This window comes from Dinoponera quadriceps, unplaced genomic scaffold, assembly GCF_001313825.1.
Source record: "Dinoponera quadriceps isolate SergipeBrazil2010 unplaced genomic scaffold, ASM131382v1 scaffold1270, whole genome shotgun sequence".
Lineage (NCBI taxonomy): Eukaryota > Metazoa > Arthropoda > Insecta > Hymenoptera > Formicidae > Dinoponera > Dinoponera quadriceps.
In genome coordinates this window covers 1629778-1652708 of record NW_014555716.1, presented here as the reverse complement: position 1 = coordinate 1652708, position 22931 = coordinate 1629778, and the positions used below count along the sequence as shown (strand labels likewise).

The 22931-nt window shown below is 36.6% G+C and overlaps 2 protein-coding genes across 6 annotated transcripts in view; one reads left to right on the top strand and one right to left on the bottom strand.

Annotated features, from left to right (window-relative positions):
* The window catches only part of LOC106745214, a 37175-nt gene that overhangs the window by 9693 nt on the left and 4551 nt on the right, over nt 1-22931 (top strand). For 3 of the 5 annotated variants that reach the window (XM_014620590.1, XM_014620589.1, XM_014620588.1), the window contains 9 exons: nt 2605-2696; nt 15078-15187; nt 15754-15876; nt 16151-16303; nt 16980-17164; nt 18319-18627; nt 18837-19027; nt 19619-19807; nt 22297-22353. In XM_014620590.1, the coding sequence (XP_014476076.1) occupies nt 2605-2696; nt 15078-15187; nt 15754-15876; nt 16151-16303; nt 16980-17164; nt 18319-18627; nt 18837-19027; nt 19619-19807; nt 22297-22353 (1409 nt within the window). Of the gene's footprint in view, nt 1-2604; nt 2697-15077; nt 15188-15753; nt 15877-16150; nt 16304-16979; nt 17165-18318; nt 18628-18836; nt 19028-19618; nt 19820-22296; nt 22354-22931 lie in introns of all 5 variants that reach the window. The other 2 variants (XM_014620592.1, XM_014620591.1) reach the window with 2 other exon arrangements.
* On the bottom strand, nt 2709-3560 carry LOC106745216. The gene is made up of 2 exons (XM_014620595.1): nt 3037-3560; nt 2709-2906 (listed from the first exon to the last, which is right to left on the bottom strand). Exons 1-2 carry the CDS (start codon nt 3198-3200, stop codon nt 2714-2716), a joined length of 357 nt encoding a protein of 118 aa, XP_014476081.1. The 5' UTR covers nt 3201-3560; the 3' UTR covers nt 2709-2713.

The window sequence follows — 22931 nt, the reverse complement described above, 5'->3', positions numbered from 1 at the left end:
ATTCGGAATGCGTCCGCGCACTTAATTTTGTTAGATTCTTTGATCCATTTTTTGGAATAGGCAAAAATCGAAGACGAGCCAAAACACGTCCAAGCAAAACAGCTGTCAAAGATAAACTGAATATTCAAAATGGCCGAACTTGTCGGCATAAGTGAGGGACATGAGTACCAACATAACGCCATAAAAAAATCGAAAATCGAATATATGTAACCCGCGGAAATTCAAAATTCGCGATATTTTTTGAACAGACCTCGTATGTTAAGTAAAATTCGACCGAATTATTTTACACGTGTGTCATTTATTTTCGGAGAAAATGGAGAATTCATAAGACGGCAAAGTATTCTAGTATTCTTGTCGTTTCCGCATACCGATGTTAAACACATCGATAAATTACTTTTCAACACGGAGTGTCCAAAAGTCAGTGTATTTCTGTAAAATTGTGTGAATTCAAGAGGAATGACTCGATATATAAATATTAGTTTGTTTTTACACACAAGTGAATTTTGAAATCATCCAAAATGTGTCGTGCGATGCAACTAAATAATTTGAATGACTTGCAGGGACATTGATGGAATATTGTCGAAAGTGTCAATTAAAGTTCCGATATTTTTGTATGTAATTCTTTTCTACTTGCGAATATAATTTTCGCGTAAAGTAAATAGTAATCGCACTATTAAGCCTTTCAAGATTCACCTGATTTCATAAAAAAAAAAAAAACAGTGATTTTTGGGACGATCCGAACAGGTGATTTCTATCTTTATTCATATATTTATATGATTTATTTACGAATACAATTTATTGTCGACGAAATGCGTCTGATGTTGCAACGCGAATCCTTATTCAGTGTTTTGGATACAGCAGTTTGCATTTTCCAATTCGTCGAGTGAAGTGGGTACACATTCGGGCAACGTTGCGTCTCTCGCATCACTCTAGAAGTAATTATAACAGGTCAGGTTATTTCTTGCGGGGTCGACGCGACTTCTCTCGCTCTCAACGCGCAATGAGAAAGCCACGAAAGCCAACGTATATGCGGATGTACTTAGCTATTTCCGCGATACAGAATTAGGTCGAAAGGAGATACGAAAGCCCGTAAAGTCTTCCAACCTCGTGCGGAGACGCGAGCTTTTCGCATTTTACGCACCCAGTGGGCAAAATTTACGCGAGGACAAATCGTGAAAAATATTGTTGTCTTCGTTGAATCGCCGTCAGTCCTTGAACAAGAGTATCGCGCGAGTGTGTGTTTGTCTCGAGGTTACTTTGTTGGATCACGCTGGTACAGACGCAAATAGAATGAATCTTCATAGTTCCAAATTCCTCCAAAGTCGGATCTCACCGTAATTTCCGAAGGAACGTAGCATGACAATTTTTACTTCCAGGCAATGTGAATCTCAGCAAATGGAAATCATGTCAATGTCGCTTCATCGCTCTGTCCAATTGTTATGTCTTTCTTCTGTCGTTACTATTACTATATTGCGTTATTATTATTATAAACCTTATGCTGTTTAACAAAAATTCATATCAACGTTATATAACATGTTAAACTTTTCAGTGCTATGGATGCATAAATGCATCAGGCAAATGCGGTATTTGTCGGTATCTAGATAAAATTATTTAAATAATCATCCAGATGAATGAATAGATCATCTTTATCTAGATGGAAGAAATACAAAATATATTCGTCTTTGTCTTAGATTAAAAATATTTTGCCTCATCTAAAAATGATCTGAAATGATGTTATGGTCCATATTTTGAACTCACTTTTCAATCAAATGAATGAAATAATATGAACCTATGCGTTAAGCCTGTATCAGACTAGAGAGATTAGATTTCAATGAATCAACAAATTTCGTTTTTGTCTCTTTTGGTCTGATCTTTTTAGCTGCATCAGTTCAGCGGTGCAACTAAAAAGAACAGACCATTTGTTTCAATTGATCAATCCACTTTAAGCCCGTATCAAACTGTCGACTGTGAAGGCCTACCCGATTGCCGATTACGACTGTCAACTCTTAATGGATTAATTACAATAAACTAGTTACATGACGCTTCACTATGATAAGCCCTTCAAGAGTCGACGTTCGTAATCGCCAGTCAGATCGGCCTTCACAATTAATAGTTTGATATGGGCTTTATAGAAGAAGACTGAAATAATGACTGTGTTCAGAAAACACAGCGATTAGTGAGCAGTCAATGATTATTGATTTTTCTTGCTAGATCTTTAAATTTCGAGCGAATACGTTGACAAATTATTTAACCGTTATGCAATTTTATGATCCGCATAATTTGTATTATACATTTTCATAAAGTCTCTCATAAAAACAATATCATCTGAAAAATTATCTAGATAAGTAGCGCTACTTATCTTTCACCTAGATAAATTAAAAACAAAATCATCTTCATCTCATCTAAGATGAATTTTTCGGATCTTTATCTCATCTTAATTTTAATGAATCTGAAATCATCCAAGACAAACACTGTCTATAATTAATCAGAATTCGCTATCTAATAGTGGAAATATTTTAAGAAGGGCCATAATACCATTTTCTTTTCTATCTCGAAAGTAAGCAAAACCACTTTCAAGCACTGATCTTCGATTTTTGTTCGTAGGTCGCCAGTTGGACGGAATATGGCACACAGCGATCGTTACGTACGGAAGGGAATATTTCTTTGGTCCGGCCGGTATACAGAGCGTCCGACCTGTAAGTATCCCGTTTCATTAACGATTAATGTTGTTCCACTGATCTCTTGCTTGTGTGTCAACTGATGATTGTTTGTCAGCACTGTTTACGTTCTCACGAAATGCTAAACAAACGCAAAGTTTTGTCAGTAATGCTGTGACGTATTCGCTACATACTCTCGTTTTCTTTCCTCCTCGCAAATACATGGTCCGGAAAGTATCCGACTTTGTGCTGTAGCAGGAGAAAAAGTTAATTCTAGTCAATGGCGATGATGTCACCTTCAAAGTACTCCCCTTTGGAAGCCACAACTTTCTTCTAGCGATCCTGCTACTTTCGGAAGCACTCCTTATATTCAACTTACGGAATAAGTAACAGCTGCTTCGTCGCATTCCTTTTTATTTCCTCTACGTCGTCAAATCTTCTTCCTTTTAGAGGATTTTTCAATTTGAGGAACAGCCAGAAGTCGCAGGGAGCCAGGTCAGAATTGTACAGGGGCTGACGTAGTTGAACAATTCCGTGTTTCATTAGAAATTGCTGGATAAGTTGCGATGAATGGATAGGTGTGTTGTGACGAAGCACCTAGTCACCACTTTCTCACAAATCAGGCCGTTTTCTTCTCACTGCGTCATGTAATCGCTTCAGAACTTCTCGGTAATACTCTTTGTTCATCGTCTGACTTTTTGGAGCATATTCATGATGAACAACACTTTTCTCGTCGAAAAAACAGTGAACATTATTTACTTGATGTTGCTCCGATTCTGGCGCGCTTTCTTAGGTCGTTGCTCTTCGGACGTCTTCCACTGTGAATATTGGGCTTCTGTCTTAGAGTCATAACCATAAACTCATCAGCCCCAATAATAATTCTTTTTAACATTTCCGGGTTGTTTCCAATTGTTTCCAAATTGTCTTAGACGACTTCCATTCGATAATTCTTTTGCTCTTCCGTCAGCAGCCGTGGAACGAATTTTACAGCAACGCGGCTCATCTTTAAATCTTGACTCAAAATTTCCAAAACTATAGTTTTTGGAATCCCGAAGTCTTCTTCTATCTCTCGCACTCGCACTGTCAAATGATTTTGATTGATTAAAACTCGAACTCGTTCCATATTTTTGGGAGTTTTTATCGCTGTGGGCCTGTCAGCACGAGGATCACTTTCAACTGAAATACGACCACCTTTAAATTGCCTAAACCACTCTTTAATCTGAGTATCACTCATAGATTCTTCGCCATATATTTTACGAATCATTATGATGGTTCCGAACAAAAATGGCCAAGTTTCTGGCAAAATTTATTGCAAACTCTTTGTTGCGTTCGGTCATCGTGAAATGCGACGCGTACGAGGTTTGACGTCTACACAACAGCGTACCGTTGCCAACTGAACAGCTGTTACGTCGTGGTGTTTGGTGGGAGTATTCGCGAAGGTTCCCACTAAATAGAGATTTCCTTTTGTTGACAATAGCACATCTAGATACAAAGTTACAGCACAAGGTCCGATACATTCCGGACAGACCTCATATATTCTAAGACGATAGAACATATAGAGTAGAAACGTTAGATGCCTTATTTTGTGATACTCGGCCAGTATCAACAACGTATTAATCACTTGAGCGATATGCGTGCAATAATGCGTTCCAATGTCTGTCTCATGAGTGGCACGCACTATTGTGCACTTTTGCGTTAGAAAGAACTCGCCTCGTTTCTTCGCTAAAAATGTATTATTTAATTTAAAGTCACTTTTATGTTTTAAAGTCAATCTTATGTTTTCGATGACAGAAAAAAACATGAATATCAGACTAAAAGTTAATAAGAAGTGCTTTTTCCAACATCTTATTCAGACAAAATAACTGATGATAAGAGCGGTTCTTAAATGCGACCGAGCAAACACCAATTAATAGTAATATAATATCAATATTATTATTTTCCATTCAACGATATAAATGCAATGTAATGCGCATGTTATATAACAGTTATGTAACAGTTACATTATTGAGCGAGAAATTGTAACATTGATGTTATGTCATTGTTAGTTGGTGTTAGTTGTTTACTAGAGATGTAAGTTCTTCTTGAGTTAAAATTGGATTTTCTTTCAATAATCTTTGCATATCAGTGCTTTTATACTTCCGAGAATAACCTGAACCTGAACGTTGTTAATCATCCAGGTTAAAGGCATTTTTTAAGAGGTAACAAGACCTTTGCTCGCGGAAAAATATGCATCCCCTAAAATGCTAATTATTCATCGAATGAATAAATAAAGGATGAATAGATAAAAAAATGATTATACATATGTACATACTTATGTATGTACATACTTATATATATGTAAACATTTCTTTGAATCGAATGAAATTTATTTCTCAACATAGTCTCCTTTCCACTCAATACACTTGGTCTAACGTTTTTTTAGACTTCTCATTCTCTTAGTATAATATTAGGTGTACAAATGAATAATCCAAGTGTTTTTAAGCAGTTAAGAAATTAATTTTAAAATCAATTGATTTTCCCGCTCTTTTGTGGTTATTCCCACTCTCTTATGTAGTGTTGACATATAACTATTAACAATTCAGTTCAGAAGAGTCAAACATGGAAACAGATAAGATACATATCCGATTCTTTATGATAATTCCAATAAGGAAAAAATGCTACAAGAGCATGCGAATCGATTTGTCCTTTTCTCGGCAAAGATGTTGTATCGTACGATGTGTGCGCATTTTTGTTTAAACGATTTAAAAGAGGTGATTTCAGTCTGATCGACAAACATCCTGGAGGTCCTCGAAAATATGACAACGATGATTTGGAACAACTGCCCGCTGAGAATTCGGCACAAACGCAAAAGGAGCTTATAGAATATAGAATAGTTGGAGCTTATAGAATAGTTGGGAGTCCCGCAGCAAACCGTTTCCAAACGCCTACATGAAATGGGTAGGATCCAAAAAGAAGGAAAATAGGTTCCGCATGAACTCACTGAAGCCAACAAAAATCATCGAGTGGCAGCATGTCCTTCCTCTTCTCAAGAAGCAGCGTTGAAAGTCTCTTTTGTGGAAAATCGTTACGAACGGTGAGAGATGGATACTTTATGACAATCCGAAACGCAGAAAGTCATAGGTAAATCCCGACGAACCATCAACATCGGTCGCAAAGCCTAATCGCTTCAGAAAAAAATTCTGCTCTGCATTTGGTGGGATATGAAGGGCGTGCTCTATTATGAGCTGCCGGGTAAAACAGTTACTGCGGATTATTACCAACGCCAATTAATTCGCTTGAGTCAAGAATTGGAACAGAAACGCCCGTATACTGGCAAAGAACGTCTTGTCAAATTGTTGCATGACAACGCCAGGCTACACATTGTTTCCAAGACAAAAAATACCATAATGAATCTTGGCTGAGACGTCTTGCAACACCCGGCGTATTCACCAGATATTGCTCCATCCGATTATCACTTGTTCCGGTCGATGCAACACGCCTTATCCGATACTCACCAATCAGTGGATGAGATCCGAAAATGGTTTGACGACTTTATCGTGTCCAAAGACACAGCATTTTTCCGAGATGGAATTCGTCAGCTGCCTGAAAGATGGCTTAAAGATATAGAAAGCAACGGCGAATACTTTGATTGAAAAATTCGTTTGACTTTCTTTTAAAATAAATCTCGAATTTAGCTGAAAATTTTGGATTATTCATTTGTACGCCTAATAAATTTTGTCTAAAAATAACTCGAAAAATAGTTATCAACGACACTTATCGCTTCAGCATCCGACGAAAATTTTTCCTTAGATAGCCATTTTTTAAAATTTGGAAGCAGAAAAAAATCGAACAGGGCCAAATCTGAAGAGTACAGTGGATGTATAATTAATTCGTACGTTAGTTTGTACAATTTCGCAATCGCAACTGCTGATGGTGAGTCCATACATTGTCTTGGTGAAAAAGGATTTTCTTTCTGGCCAAATGCGGACGTTTGTTCTTGACTTCCATGTCCAAACGTTATAATAATCCAGCCATAATATTCTCCGGTGATTATTTTACCTTTTTCCAGATAGTCCACAAAAATTATACCATGGGAATTCCAGAAAACTGTGGTCATCACCTTGCCAGCCGACAGAGAACTGCTTTTATCTTTTTCGGAATCGGTTCGTCTTTTGCAGTCTGCTTTGACTATCCTTTTGTCTCCGGAGTGTAGTGGTGGACTCAAGTTTCGTTGACAGTAATGAAACGCCGTGAAAAATCATTTTCATTGGGCTTGAAACGCTCGAGACACGATCGTGAAATATCCAACCGATCTCGTTTTTGATCAACGGTGAGCAAATGCTGCACCCAACGCGCGCTCAGTTTTCTCACATCTAATTCCTTATATAAAATGTGCGTCCGTTCGTTTGAGATACTAGCGGTCTTTAATATCTCTGTCAAAAGATGTAATCGATCATTTCATCCGTTGTTGCGGTTTTTGGTCGTCCAGAGCATTCCTCGTCGAAAATGTTCGTTCTTCCATGTTTGAACTCAGTAGCCCAGGTTTTCACGTTCGTAAATGAAGGAACAGCATCTCCGTACACTGAATCTAATTCAGCTTTAATTTCAGTAAAAATGTTCCGTTTCAAATGAAGGAATTTTATCACGGCGCGATACTTCATTTCCTTCATTGTTGACAAACTGTCGCACAGAAAGCTGTCAGAAACAATCTAATCGCTAAAATGACATCAAACTTAGTTCTTTGTGTTTCTTTCAGTATCATCTATCAGACAAGTATTGAAATTTCACTGAACTTTTGCTCTTTCTTGGTCAAGTCGATAACTTTTCCTTCGTATACTCTCTCTTTCTCTCTCTCATTGGTCTCTCTCACACGGATAGATGGAGCGTCTCTGTGTGCGAAGTGAAGGAGGAAGGACGCCAGCGTATGCGGGCTTGAAATCGCGGCACTGAGTATACGCATTATGAATGACAGATATTCAGTACTGGTAATGGTATGCAGAACGCAGCTTACATATTATAGATAGCTACACGAAGTAGCTAGCGAAGTAGCTATATATTTGACGCGGCAACAGTATCGTGTGTCGTAGCTGTCAATGTGTGAAATATTAACATAACCAATCGAAAAAGCAGAATAAGATCATCCAGCGAGAGTGACAGCTTACTGGAATGGAGAATACATACGCAATGTATGTTTAATATAATAAATATGCTATATGCATCTAAAATGACATGCGCTGGTCATAAAAAAATGTCTTCGAATAAGATTTACATTTCCAAATGCTGTATAAAAATAATATAAAATATTAGAGGTGTGTTCGTTAATGTTGCGGATTCGTCTTCCTGAAGGTTCGGCTAACGATGCCTTCCTCTAGCGTCGCGTGGTTGCCTGATCTTCAGGCGCGAGCTCTCTCGTAAGCAGCAACATGCGTCTTTCTCGCGAGTGGGCCGCTCCGCCTCGTAATTGCCGCGGTTCCCGCGGTGCGGCGACGCGCCGACTGTCTCGCTCGCGAGAGAATTTGCTCCCGCGAGGATATATCTACGGGCGCTCCAATTAAGTCCCAAATTTAAGACAAATGGTTTATACCGTGCTGTATGAAGCATTTTTTATCAAATATTAGTACTGTAATGTTTATAATGAATAATGCACACACAAACTATAAAATTTGTTACCTACTGTGTAAAAATATAATAGCAATATATATATAGTGCAAATTAGTTCGGTATCTTTTTGTCATGAAAATCAAAGTTCATTTGCAAAAAGTCAATCACAAGTTTAATGTTCAAAATAATTTCCATCATTAAAATATCGGAATAAAAAATAAAAAAAATCTCGAAAAGTATTCATTTTTCGATTACCTTTTAATCCTGGTACTTTTATACGCTGAATGAACAAAGGGAATCGAATTGTGTTGAAAAAACTGTATGATTGCATTAAAAGAATAATTTTGAATTGTTGACTATACAACAAAGTTGTGGTCGCCAATTTATGTCCCTCTGCAAACCTTATAATTTTTGTTTGAACGTATTTTTTATTCCATCCTATCCTGCGAAAATAAAAGGGGGTGATATGTTAAAACGGGACACCCTGTATAGAATGTTTCGATCCTCGCTATAATGTTCTCGCTTTAGGTCCTTTCTTCTATTTACCGCTTGGTTTGTAATCACAGCCAGATGTATTAACCGTAAAAATTAATTCGGTACCTTTGCATTTAATGTCCTGTAACTCTGGTTAAAAATTTAAATTTTTTTCCGTGATGATTTGAAAATGCCAACCTTAAGTTTTAAGAAGCATTATAATAGTTAACGGCCTTGCCGATATAACTTCAGAAAACAGTGGTTGTCACAATGTTGTTCGAAAAGAAGCATCTGAGGCATTGCATCCTTTTTGCACTCCATTTGAATAAAAACACTGCTCGGTCTACTGAAATGATTTGTTCCACTTTGGGTGAAGGTGCTGTGACCCGTAAAACTTGCAAAAAGATCTTTTACCGGCAATGAAACTAGGCATGATTCTGTTGCACGATAACGCGCGGTCACGTACTACAAAAGGGACGAAGGATCTCATCTATATACTGGGCTGGAAAATTTTTCCACATGCGACTTATTCGCCAGATCTAGTCCCGTCGGATTACCTACCACTTATTTCGGCGGATACGCATTTTAAAACAGTTGACAAAATCCGAAAAAGCATCGATGATTTTATCGAGTCAAGACTGCCAAATATTTTCCACGAGGGTATTCATTAGCCGTCCGATAGATGATGTAAAGTCATAGAAAACAATGGAAATTATTTCGAACATTAAACATTGTACTTGAAGTTTTGCAAATAAACTTTAAATTTCATGGAAAAAAGCACCGAATTAATTCGTAAACTTAGTAGATCATGGGTTATTATATCGATTTTATCACTGTTTGTATGTTATAAACACAGATTAAAACGTGTTACCGATGTTACCAGCGTGAACCATTGATCAGTCCATGTTCGTTATAATAATAAAGACTAACGCATTTTCTTTCACGACAAAAGTTCGTGTCCTTTCTGTTTCGATAAAAACAACGGGACTCAAGCCTGAAAGAAGTTAATTCGCGCATTGATTCGCGCACGTTGACCGACGTAATATCGCGCACGGCAGTGTCGCGCGAGCAAGTGCAATATAAATAACCGGGCTCGCTATCAACAAGTGAGAATTAATGGCCCCGCTACTTCCCATCGCGAGACCTATCGGGACGCATCGTCGACGACGGTAGACGAAGTCGTGACCGATCGGAAAGTTTAGTGGTCGTAGAGAGGTGAGTCTGCTCGGCTAGCCATACGATACGCTAGACACGAGCAGGAACTAAATTTGGTGCGGTTAAATCCAAAAATAATCCTCGCTGCGTACACACATATATCCTTGCACGCTCGCTTCCTCTCTCTCTCTCTCTCTCCCCTCCCTTCCCTCTTTCTCTCTTTCTCTCTCTTTTTCTCTCTTTCCTGTGACTCTTTCCCGTACCGAATCTGACGCGTTCAGACTCGACCTAAGGCGGAAGGCTGTCGGTAAGTCCGTCCGCAATTACTTCTCATACGTGCTACCAAATATTTTTTTTCCGATTGCGTGCGGTTGCTTCGTGATTACCCTAGCAACAAAATTAACCGTTCTTATCTTCCACACAAATGGATAGATGTTGTCTCACAGAACGATCTTTTCACATTATTTCATGCTCAGGTGAAATATCTGCAGGGTCCGATTTCTTCCAGATTTAATTATATTTTATTGCATCCAAACAAATTTCACCATCGGCACACTCCGAAGAAACTAATGTTCCGATTAGTAAGTACGATTATTAGACTTTTCAACGAACATGTATCCTTATCTTAAATAAAAATCGGTTTGAAACGAAAGTTAATTTTCTTATAAAAAATGTATTCGTTTCATTTTACATGTTTATTGTAACCAAATAATATTTTATCAGTTTGAAAAATATTATTTTAAGTAATATAGCGTTCATTCTGTTAAACAATAGAGTTTTCTTGAATGAGACGATAATATTTTTACTCAAACAAATAATATTTCGTAGAAGTACACGTTGTTTCTACGAAACAAATTTTCTTTAAATAAATAGAAATACTAAATCTGAAGAAACCTTTCTTTTTTGCGTGTACCATACAGAGAGATGCGTGCGAGAGTAATCCGCAAGGAAGATTTTTTGCCTGAGGCGAAAATATATTGAAGAGGCTATTCTCTCAAAGTGGCTCGATTATTTCCTCGGCGTTTGGAAAACTTAGTTACGAAAATACTCTAAGTTTAGGAATTTTTAAACACAATCCGTTCACATCTTATTGCAACACTGTCTCAGCACCAGTTGATATTACACGATAGCTTTGCATTACTTTACAGCGGCCGACATTGAACGTGTTTGTGATGAATGTGTGTCTGGTGGAAGAAAATTAATCGCCAAATCCTTCGATACGGAGCTGTCTTTTTGAACATCCGTCGAATGACGTATATTCCCATACAGCACGCTTTATTTCGAGGATAATCCAAATTATCCCCAATTTCCATATGTGATTACACAGATATCTTAATATCCGAGATATATTCGGGTACATAATAATATTATACATATTTTTATATAATATAATAATATTATATATATATTTTATTCGATATTTCTTGAGCTTCTTCGGATATTCTTTGGACGTCGTTAAGACATCCGTAAGATTTCACGGACGAACACTTATGCATTTGCTCAATATCCAACGGATATCCGACATCGAGGATATCCTAGGATATCCTATGGTTATCGCGATATTCCAAATTGATGTCTGTAGGACGTCAGATGAAGTGTGCTACGTTGATTACTTGCAAAAATTTAATGTTCGTCTGATGAAATTTCCTGGAATTGTGAAATTATTCCGAGTCCGCATCGCCAGCCAACATGACTCCTGCGTGCGAACTCAAATTACTATCGCCGGTTGCGCGAAGTAGCAGCCGTGGGACCAATAATCGCGATACCGACGATGCGACACATTTAAAAGCAACGTGATGAAATCATTACGGTCGAATTACTTTACCGATATCGCTGCGACGCGCTTTAAATACGGGTGAGAGCGTGAGTAACACGCGCGTAATTGTGAGACACGTCGTTTTACGACACCGGTATAACTAACACGTTCGTTCCCGCCTACCAGTGTTCCCAGTTGCGAAACTTGGCGAACACGTGCGAAGCTACGTGTTACAAATGTCCGAGAGAATTTATATTCGCTGCATGTAAACTGTTTTCGTTAAACATGAGAAATACTCCCCTGAGATAAACGTATGATACACATCGTGATTTCCACGTTGTATACTTTGTTAACCATCGTACTATATCATGAAATTAGCGCTGACTGATCGACGATTAACCCTTTCGCTGAGTCTGATGTGTATACAGGGTGTCCCGTGTAACACGTTCAAAACCATCCACACAGCACGGCAATATCACAGCAATATCATATTTCCATTACAATGTAATGTAGCAAAAATATTGCTGTAACATTACTGAGATATCACGGTAATATTAAAATTTCCGCCAAAACGAATCACAGTGATATTACAGTGACACTTCACAATTATATTCCTTTACAAAAGGTAAGTAAATACTACTAGCTGTGATAAATCGACCAGTGATAAATTATTATTTCTCAGTAATTTTATTACTTTTACAAGAGAAGAATAAAGTCATTTTATACGTCCGTGTCGTGGTTTCCATTCTGACCGGAGGTGGATTATCCATTCAACTATTAACCTTGCTCGCCGTTGCTGAACTGCGACCGACTGGACGGACCACTGACTCTACCGGCTGTGACGATATCCTTGTGACTTATACTTATATAATGTATCCTTATTGTGTTTACAAACATGTAATAACATATTTACTGAAAGATATTAAAAATAATGCATAAGCAGTTGACATGCGACGGATGTGAATATAATGTATTGTATACTATCAAACTGTTTTCATTCCGTTTAAGATGAAACTTTGCATTAAACTAAAGAAAGAGGCGGAGAGGAGATTGACTTGACAAATATAATATCAAATTACCATGAAAACCAACAAACCATATTGAGTAATTAATATATTTTTTTAGAATTTACGCTTAAAAACGTATAGAAAGTTTTTTTATCAAATAACATTTAAATATGTATTATATTACTTCGTTTCAATGTCTCTATTTGAATTTTGGAAGATAATTTGCTCGATATAACATCTCTAACGTCAATAAGACATAATTAAAATGTCACTTGAAGTCACTTGGCTATTTGGGATGTGACATATTGTAGCAACGTTACTATTTAAATGTTATTCATAAACATGTAATATATCAATAGTATTTCTGCAATATTTTACTGTAATGCATAATATTTTATACGCAATATTGCAATATTACTACGATATCGCTTCTAAGTTACGTGCTATATGGGCGTATAAAATTGATACTACAGGTTGAGTAGGAAAACATGGTCAGAATCATTTTTCAAATTACTATGTAAAATTTCGAGTTGTTAAAATAAATAGGCGAAGCGGCGCGCGCGATGCGGTAAGCCGAACATATAGAAAGAAAAATGTTTCGACGTGCGGACGGCCGTGACACCTGCGAATAATCGCGTTCCTCCGCCCAAAGTTACGAGACACAACAACGCAGAGTATAAGTAATAAAGAGTTACAAAGAGACAATAATTTATTACTGGTCAATTTATCACAGCTAATAGTGCTTTTTTATAGGGGAACCTAATCATGATGTGTCACTGTAATATCACTATGATTCGTTTTGGCGGACGTTTTAATGTCACCGTGATGTCTCAGCAATATTGTAGCCATATTTCCGCCATATTACATCGCAATGTTGCAATGTGATATCACCGTGCTGTGTATTGGCGAATTTCGATGAAAGTTGGGAGAAAAATGAAGAATTTCGTTTAGAAACGCTTTACTGCCGGCAAATGACAGGCTGTTTTACTGATGATGTGATAATGTTTGATCGTTGATCGATGATATATCTTTTCCGACACGTTCACATTATCGATGACTCGGTGATGATTGGGCCGGCGGGGCGCGAAGTCGCGCGCGGGCGCCGCCGCCGCCACCACCGCCGTCTCGATCATCCTTCATCGCCGGCGATCTTCGAGCACCGCGACGGCAGTTCGTGCGCGAGCCGTTTATCGGGAAAGCGGCGTGCGAAGGAAGGAGAACGGAACAGCCGCGCGACGTTTCTTTTTTGTTTCCTTCCTTTTTTACTTCCGAAGTAAAATCCTGCCGAGTCCTTCCGATATGTAAGTAGTCAAGTGCGTTTCCGGTACGCACAGCACCGAATGTGTGTGTGTGGTCGATCACGGGGAGAAAGGCAAGCGAGTGCGGGAGGTTCACCGCGAGAAACAAACCGCCGTCGAAGTGAATTTTATTTCATTTTATTTCCGACTTATCGCACGATTTTTTTTCTTTCTTCTCGTGAATCGTACAATTTGCGAAATCAACATTTGAGGTCGACCGTGGATAATTGTGTCATAATTATGTTTGGGTATGCGTGTTAATTTCTTATTACTCTTAACGCTCTCTGTGTGCGTGACACAATTAATATTTATTAATTCTTATTCGCAGAAACTTTCGAATAAGAATTTTTCTCAACGCTTTATTCTCTAATTTTCAATTTGTCTGATTTGTATCATTGGATACATTTCACTCAAGTTCATATGAATTGGCATAACTATTACTGAATGTCTTTGATTGGATAGATTGTAATATCTCTTCCTCGTCCTGTTGCCCGTGTCCGGGCGTGGTGACCTTTCTCAGATTGTAAATATGATATGATGATAAAATGGAGTTAAAAAAAAACTTCAATATCCACGTCGACAAAGTGTCGCTATATCTTTTGACACAAGTATCTGTTTATTATTCACGTTTTTATACGATTTAATAAACAACGATTTGGTCTTTTTCAGAAATAGCTCAAACTCCTATAATAATGCTTAATATATACTTTCTTCTCTTTCTCTCTCTCTCTCGCTCTCTCGCTTTCTCGCTATCTATTTATCCATCTATTTTCCTTTAGCCTTCATTTCTCTCATACACCTTTCTTTTCCGTTCTAGAAGAGGTCGTGGTTCCAACGCGCGCGTCGCCGGTAACTATTTTCGGCGGTTTCTCGTAGGGAAGCGCGGATTTGTCGTTAGTTCTAAAATTACGCGGCTACTAATGCCAAGAGGAGGCGGGTGCTGCTGCTCTCTTCCTCCTCTTCCTCTTCTTCTTCCTCTTCTTCGTTTTCTCCCCCCCCCCTCTCTCTCTCTCTCTCTCTCTGGCGGACGAATCTCTCGTCGAATCGGCGCGACCGCGCCGTGAAATTGACATTGACGGTACATCGACGAGGTTCATCCGAACAGCGCGATTTTAATGCGATAGATGCATGTTGATATTTCGTGTTTCAGGGTGGCACGGAACTGAGGGAACCTCAGAAAATCGAGAAGCTCGGCGAAACTTATCTGCCGTACTCGGTCTTCCTGGAATACATAAACGGCCTGGGAACTTCCACGTTCGCGTAAGTATAATAATGGTTGACGTGCGGGAGGTGTCGCTCCGACATGTTACCAATTTTGCGTCTTTATATCGGAAGTGGTTTAACCCTTTACGTCACGGTGCGACATACGTTGTCCCATCAACATTGTTTCCTTCATTTTTGGTGATTTCAACTAACTTCTAGGCAGTCATAATCGACTATATTATTACTATATATTCTCAAAAGCATAAGGAAGTAAAGATAAATACCGTATAGTTTAAAAATGATTAATTGTTAATTTGCTGGAAACAAATGAAAATGAAAAAAAACGAACTTTTTTTTCAGAAAAATTAATTTGTAAACAAGCTAAAAATTGATAAGCAAGTTAAAAATTGATCGTTGACCAACAAACATTATAACCACACAATTACGAGTGCAGTGTCACAATTTGTGAACGTACTGTGGTTTTTCAAAATTCATTCTTATCTGTTTGACTTATGTTGTGTTTAACTAACAAGGGAAAGATCAAAAGTGAAATATATGTTCGATCATTTTGAGAGATCATATAAATTTTTAATTGAAATTGAAATGATTCTCTCTGTTTTCAGACCAGGTACATACAATCTCTTCAAACACAACTGTAATTACTTCACAGAGGAGCTTAGCAACTTCCTAGTAGGCAAGGGTATTCCCAAATATATTCTTGATCTACCAGAAGAGATATTACAAACGTAGGTTACATCGACTAGCTTATTATTAACATATGTACATACTGCATTCGAGTCTCATGTTGTCGTATTCGCGACATTTTCCAAAATACGTGGTACATATTTTTATATTAATATTAGATGTCCCAAAATTTTAAGCCGGTAATCTTCAGGTACTTGTAAAAGATGTCAAAACCAAGTTTGTGTCAATTTGTGTTAAATTCGTGTCAATAAACCCATATCCGTAAAATCGATTTGGCACTGGAGTAAATTATTAGCGGATTTAATTTCTTTTCAGACCCGTTGGACAGGCTCTGGGTCCACTGATAGACACATTAAGTAATAGCGCGAGTGCCGGATTCACAGTCGGCCAGAGGTTTGTCGAAGCAAGAATCCAAAGAGAAGTTTCGCCAGAATATCAACTCCTAAATACAGCTATCGAGGAAGCGAGGTACTACTGGATTGCCCGAGAAGTTCATTTGAGTTTCTCGGGTCAAATGAGATACAATTTTTGAATATTCAGCGAAAACTTTATTCAACATCATTCTGTCGCATCATTATAACCGTTCTTTCAAGCAACCAGAGGATTTCATTCTCGAAAAATTTGTTGGCTGATTTGGAAATAAGTCATTCACATTTTTTACTTGCTTGCATACTTGATCGAATATTTTCCCGTTCCAACAAATTTTGTAAAGACTGGAACAAGTGATCAGAAGTCAAATGGCGTAATAACCAAGATCGCAGGTTAAGCATATTTTTATTTTCCACCTTCAACTCTCGATAAAAATGTGCGGACAAAAGCATAGAACTTTTCTGTTCAGTTTCACCTGTTTTACTTACAACACCATGAAAGCCAAGATTAGTTTGGGATACCCTATATAGATATCATATACTTTTAGTCACTTTGATAGCTTTTAGCTCACAGCAACGCTCATAGAGGCATCTGTTAAAACTCGTACGAACTTCACGGACAATCCAATATATTGTGTGCATATAAAAAAAATACATCCCATACATCTTTATCTGGCTGTAATAAACATTGGAATCTCATCAAAAAAATACATCCCATACATCTTTATCTGGCTGTAATAAACATTGGAATCTCATCAATTTGAATACATCCGCAGATTGAATTCAATTGCATTGGAGGAGCGCAGGAACGTCATTAACGAGAAGTTAGCTAAAAAGGACCGGAAGAAAAAAAAGAAGAAGAAGGAGAAGAGGGAGAAGGGCAGCAAAGAATCTACCACCAGTAGCGGTGGCAACGGCACCGAGCCGAGCAATTGTTGCTTAGATATGGCGGAGAACGAGGGTAAGACATGGGTATAGGCTACGTTCAGCGGAGAAAGCAGTTTTGCAACCTTTGTAAAATTCGTGAATCTGTTTGGTGTATACCCTTAGATTCAACCAATAGATTCAACTCATTGACCAATCAAATTCACGAGTTTGACAACAGTTGTAAAGCTGTTTTTTCTACTGCACGCAACCATTGACGACCGAGTAATATCTTTGTTCTGCTTCTACAAAATAATTCTACGATTTTTACTCGGCGTTATTTGCATTTTGCTTTTGCAGTTTTTATCTTAACGTTTTTATGTTATAATAAGAAAATCTCCATAGTGTGGTGTGGTTTATATGTACTCCTGGTCCTTCATCGTGGTCCATTTTAGATTGTGACGTCAGAACGAAATATGTGTTTGAAATTCTTGCAAAGTTGAAAGAAAAAAATATATTTGTAAAGTAACATTTAAAATCGATTGAGTAAATTTGTGAGACATTCTGAAAATTTTTCTTTTTCGTTCCAATAATCAAGAAATAACTGTAAAATTAATGTCATATATAGTTTACTTTTTGATTACGTAACCCGAGCAAAACGGAAAGTCATATAAAAGTCAAGATGACGTTAAGATAATGTCAAAAGTAATCATTTATAAAAAATAAAAATAATGTCATTTGATACGTCAAATAGAACGATAACACAGATCGACATTAAACGTGCGACACAGATGAGATGTATCGTTTCCGTGGATTTTTGACCGCTGAATCCGAATTCGGGAGCGAAATTTTTCCATCACGTCAGGTTTTTCAAAAAGGATATCCTATGGTTATTGCGATATTCCAAAATAACGTCTGGAGAACGTCTCTCAGATAAAGTGTAGCCACGTGGGCTGTGTCATTTTACAGACACGTCTTTTTATTTCAACGTACTATGCGAGAACTCGAAGCATGCACTTTCTCGCTTTTTACTTCACAATTTAACGTTACAGCAGTGAGAAAATGAAAGTTTTTAAATATAGTTTATCATGTCTTGGTTTTTTCAAGTGTAAAGATTGAACAAATTGAACGAACGATCGCAAGATCGTCTTACAGAATAGGATCTTGAATTTATAAACTGAAGGAAAAAAAACTTTTGACTTTTACAAAAAGTGACTGTTATCTTCAAATCTTCAAATTGTTGTTAATCAGGTGCTATTGGTGATATGCAACAGCAGCCGTCTAACGGGCATTCCGTGCCTGCGGAAATGTTGCCGTCCGAGCGAGTGATGCAAATGGAGGAAGACGAAAAGCGGGAACAGGAGGAGAAGAAACGCTGCCGGGATCCACCGATAGTCTTTAAAGATACGGTGAACGTACAAGCGCAGTACGAAGGTTTGATGAGCGCCCTTGAGGGGAAATTGAACGACGAGGAACGAACGTGCATGGACGAATTGCGGCTGTATGTCCTGGAAAATGAGGGTTCCTGGGCGTTGGGTGATAACTTCTTGAATTTTGTCGGTGAGTCATTAAAGTGACACGAAAGGTTCTCGAGTTTACTTTTTTTTCTGAAATATCCGATACATTAAATCTTAAATTTGAAGCGGTGTGAAAAATATACAAATTGGGTTAATTTTATTAAAAACCGATTCCAAAATAAGTATCTGGTTCTTAATATTCTTTAGTCCTTGAAAGCAACTTAAATATGTACTTGATTAAACGGTTTTCAGGTCGTGTCCTTTACGATAAGTCATTGGATAACGACGGCCGGGTGAAATTATTGAACCTACTGTCCGTAGCCGCGTTGAAGGACGATGTAATTTTATTGCTACATCAAGACAGACGGGAACATATCATTATGAATTACGCTTTCGATATCGACCGTCATTCGCCGGAGGAGCAGCTCTCGCTCGCGCAATTTGTAAGAAAGGATTTATTTATTTCAAATACACTTTTCAAATTGAAACAGAAATTTTTCATAATTTTTAATAATTTTTAATTTTCCAAATCATTTTATTAAGGTTGATGTGTTATGCATTATTGTTGCATTGATCTCAAATAAAAGTGTCAAAGTAATATTTAAATACTTAAAAAATATTTTCCGCAATGTTTTCGAAATATTTTGATAACATTCAAAAAATGTATATATTACGAAATCATATTTTTTTAAACACATATATATATAATTATTAAAAAAACGTTAACACAGAAAATACACATAAAAATACACATAAAGTTAATATTCCTAAGCGTTAATTTAATGTTCCTTGTTTATTGAGACTCGGTGTGCCCGCGTTAAGATAAACTGAAATTTTTTAATTGACTCGGAATATAATTATAAGATTTATAATTATTATATTAATAGAATATAATTAAAATATGAAATATATATTAGATCGTTAATATATATTAAACCCGGACAGGTTTGCGAACCGATTATTTTAAATCACAACTTTCCAAATGCTTCTAAGAATACGTGAGCAATTTTAACTCCGATGGTTTTTCCGAATAGTTGGCGAACATGTTCGAGAATCTCAGCAGTTCCGAATGGCTGCTGTATATATCCGAGTGGCAACACCAGAATCAAAATGTCAGCAACATAAGGGTGACGACTAAAGTCGCGGTGCATTCGCTGCTCTCCGACTCGGAGGACCTGCAGATCCGCGGCGCTGCCATCATCCACAATCTTGCCTGCAAGGAGGTAAAAACTGTGGTCTGTATCCTGTCCCATCCGAGAATTAACATTCTCACTCGTCTCTTGCCGAGTTTCGCTTTCACTCTCGTAACACGCTCGCTGGGTCTCGCATTGAAGGAATCTTGTTATTCTGAAAATACTATATTCGTTAACTTTTAAATTTACTTCTTCTCGATGATAAATCTATAAGTGCGTAATATTATTTAATATTAAGTAATATTTCTGGAATATTAATGGATGGTTACATGTCCACTCCTAATAATATTAAAAGTATAATATTATTTAATGTTATTTTAATATTATATATTTTTTAAATATTCAACTCAATGTATATATATAATATGTATGATTTTTATTTCAAATTTATTGCAAGATCAATTGTCTTATTATATAAATAAAGTCGAAAAATTTTGTGTAAAAATACGTTTCGTACTAGAAAAATCATATGTATAAATATATATATAAGTAAATATATAATATACACGTATATTTTATTTATATATATTTTTCTATATTACTATTATTTGTATATTTTTTTAATATTCTAAGAATATTTTTATAATATGCTAAGAATATTATGTGAAGTGGACATATGACATCAATGGAATATTTCTATAATATTAAGAAACATTCTTAGAATATTATTTTAATATTGAATAATATTCATATAATATTCTAGGAATATTACGCGCTTACAGCTTAATTTTACCAACGTCGATTAAATCCTAACCTGAATTTAAACTCTCTTCAGACAAATACTTATGCCTGGTTCCACCATCACAGTTTAAATCTAATCGGCGATTAATTCAACGAAATTAACCAATCCTATTGATCATTAAGCTGAATTGATCAATGCGATTAGTCGATTCCGTTAAGTTAATCGTCGAGATATTTCATATTTTATATTAAAAGATGTCATGACAAATTTTAAAGTTTCTTAGAAAATTCTTAATCAAAAGAAGCTTTATTATAATGAAAACGTCTCAACAAGGATTATAAAAATATGCAATAAAAAAATAGGAGGTCACGTTTAAAAAGAAAAGTTCAAATACGAAATTTGCAGGTTTTAAAGACGAGCATCTGATGATGACCTTGACCACAGCGTAGATGTCAAATTTAGAGATCATTTCAAGCTCAACTTGAAATTTTTTTAATAGAAATCACCATTTTTGACTCCAGAAATAGATAGAGCAGAAAATTTTACGTTAAAACATAAGGTAATATGTAAGGTCACACTGACCCCTAATAGTCACACAAAGGTCAAATTGTTTTTTTATGTAACAAATTTCGGTTTTGTCTCCTTTGGTCTGTTCCTTTTAGCTGCACTGTTGAATTGATGCAGCCAAAAAGAATAAATCATTTGTTTCAATTGATCAATCCACTTTAAACTCGTATCAAACTGCCGGCTGTGTGAGGGTGCTTTCACATGCTGCGTAACTTGCGTAAGCGTAACTTGCGTCAGTCAATCACATCCGCAGCGGTAATTGGTAATTGGATAATTGAGACGATTTGATTGGTTGACGCAAGTTACGCTTACACAAGTTACGCAGCATGTGAAAGCACCCTGAGAAGGCCGACCCGACTGTCGATTATGAGGACCAACTCTTAATGGACCAATTATAATAGACTAGTTACATGAGACCTTCCAAGACTGGACAGTCGAAACCGACAGTCAGATTGGCTTTCATAGTCAATAGTTTGATACGGGCTTTATAGAAGACTGAAATAATGACTGCGTTCAGAAAACACAGTGATTAATGAATAGTCAATGATTATTGGTCTTTTTGTTAAATCTTTAAATTTAGAGTGATTACGTCAACGAATTACTTAGTCGTTATGCAATTTTATAATCTGCATAATTTTTATTATAAATTTTTACAAAGTCTCTCATGAAAACAATATCATCTAAAAAAGTATATAGATAAATATCGCCACTTATCTTTCATCCAGATAAATCAAGAGCAAAATCATCATCTCATCTAAGATGATTTTTTTAAATTTTCATCTCATCTTCATCCAGATGAATCATCTGAAATCATCTAAAGCAAACGCTAAATATCTAATATCACCTTTTGTAGAAATATTTTTACAATTCTTCTTATATAGATCGTAAATTTTCATTCGTGAAGGAAGTGCGTAAACTTTTTTTTTCTTTAAAGTAGTTTTGTTTCTCTTATAGAAAAATGTCGACCCTATTTCAACACCGTTCTTTTGGCCGTCAATAGATCACTACAATCACTTGATTCGATTTTTCATTTCTGGCTGGGCCAGCTCATAATATGGTAACCCGATTTCACGGGCAACAAACAATAAGAAATTACCAACATAAACGTCACTTAGCTTGTAATTAGTCAAAGAACGGCTTAGGGGATGCAAGACTCTCGCACTCGATGCTCATTTGCATGCGCACGCTGAAGCTCTCCCTAATTCCGAGGCAGCGTGCGCGCTGCACGCGTGACGGATACCTTTCGAGAAATCGGATACTGTTTTTTCAGAAAATGAACAAGAGCAAAAATCTACGGCGACTTTTACCGAAAGGCAGTATTTCTAAGGTACCTATCCAAATCCATGTAGAGTCAAACGTGCGTTGCGGTAAGTCATCAGTCATTATCGGTGTCTTGCGTCACGCGTATGCAACGTAATATTGTGAACGCGATGCGTGATGATCATGGCATAATATGTAATTCGATACGCGAATGTTCTCCGATATTTCACACACGTTATCCTTACAGAAAAGTATTACTGCCTATGATAAATTAGCCAGTGATAAATTGCTGTTGCTCAGTAATTTTATTATTCGCTTTATTTTTTATTTTTTTTATTTCATTATTCGTGCGAGTAATAAAATTATTACACAACAATAATTTATCACTGACCCATTTATCATAGGCGGTATAATTTTTTTGTAAAGGTAAAGAATATACTCTATAAGCGCATAATATTATTTAATATTAAGTAATATTTCTGTAATAGTTGGTTACATGTCCACTCCTAATAATATTAAAAAAATAATATTATTTAATGTTCGTGCGATATTATATATTTTTTAAAAATATTTAACTCTATGTATGTATATATATATATATATATATAATTATATAAAAAAAAAATATATATATATATATATATA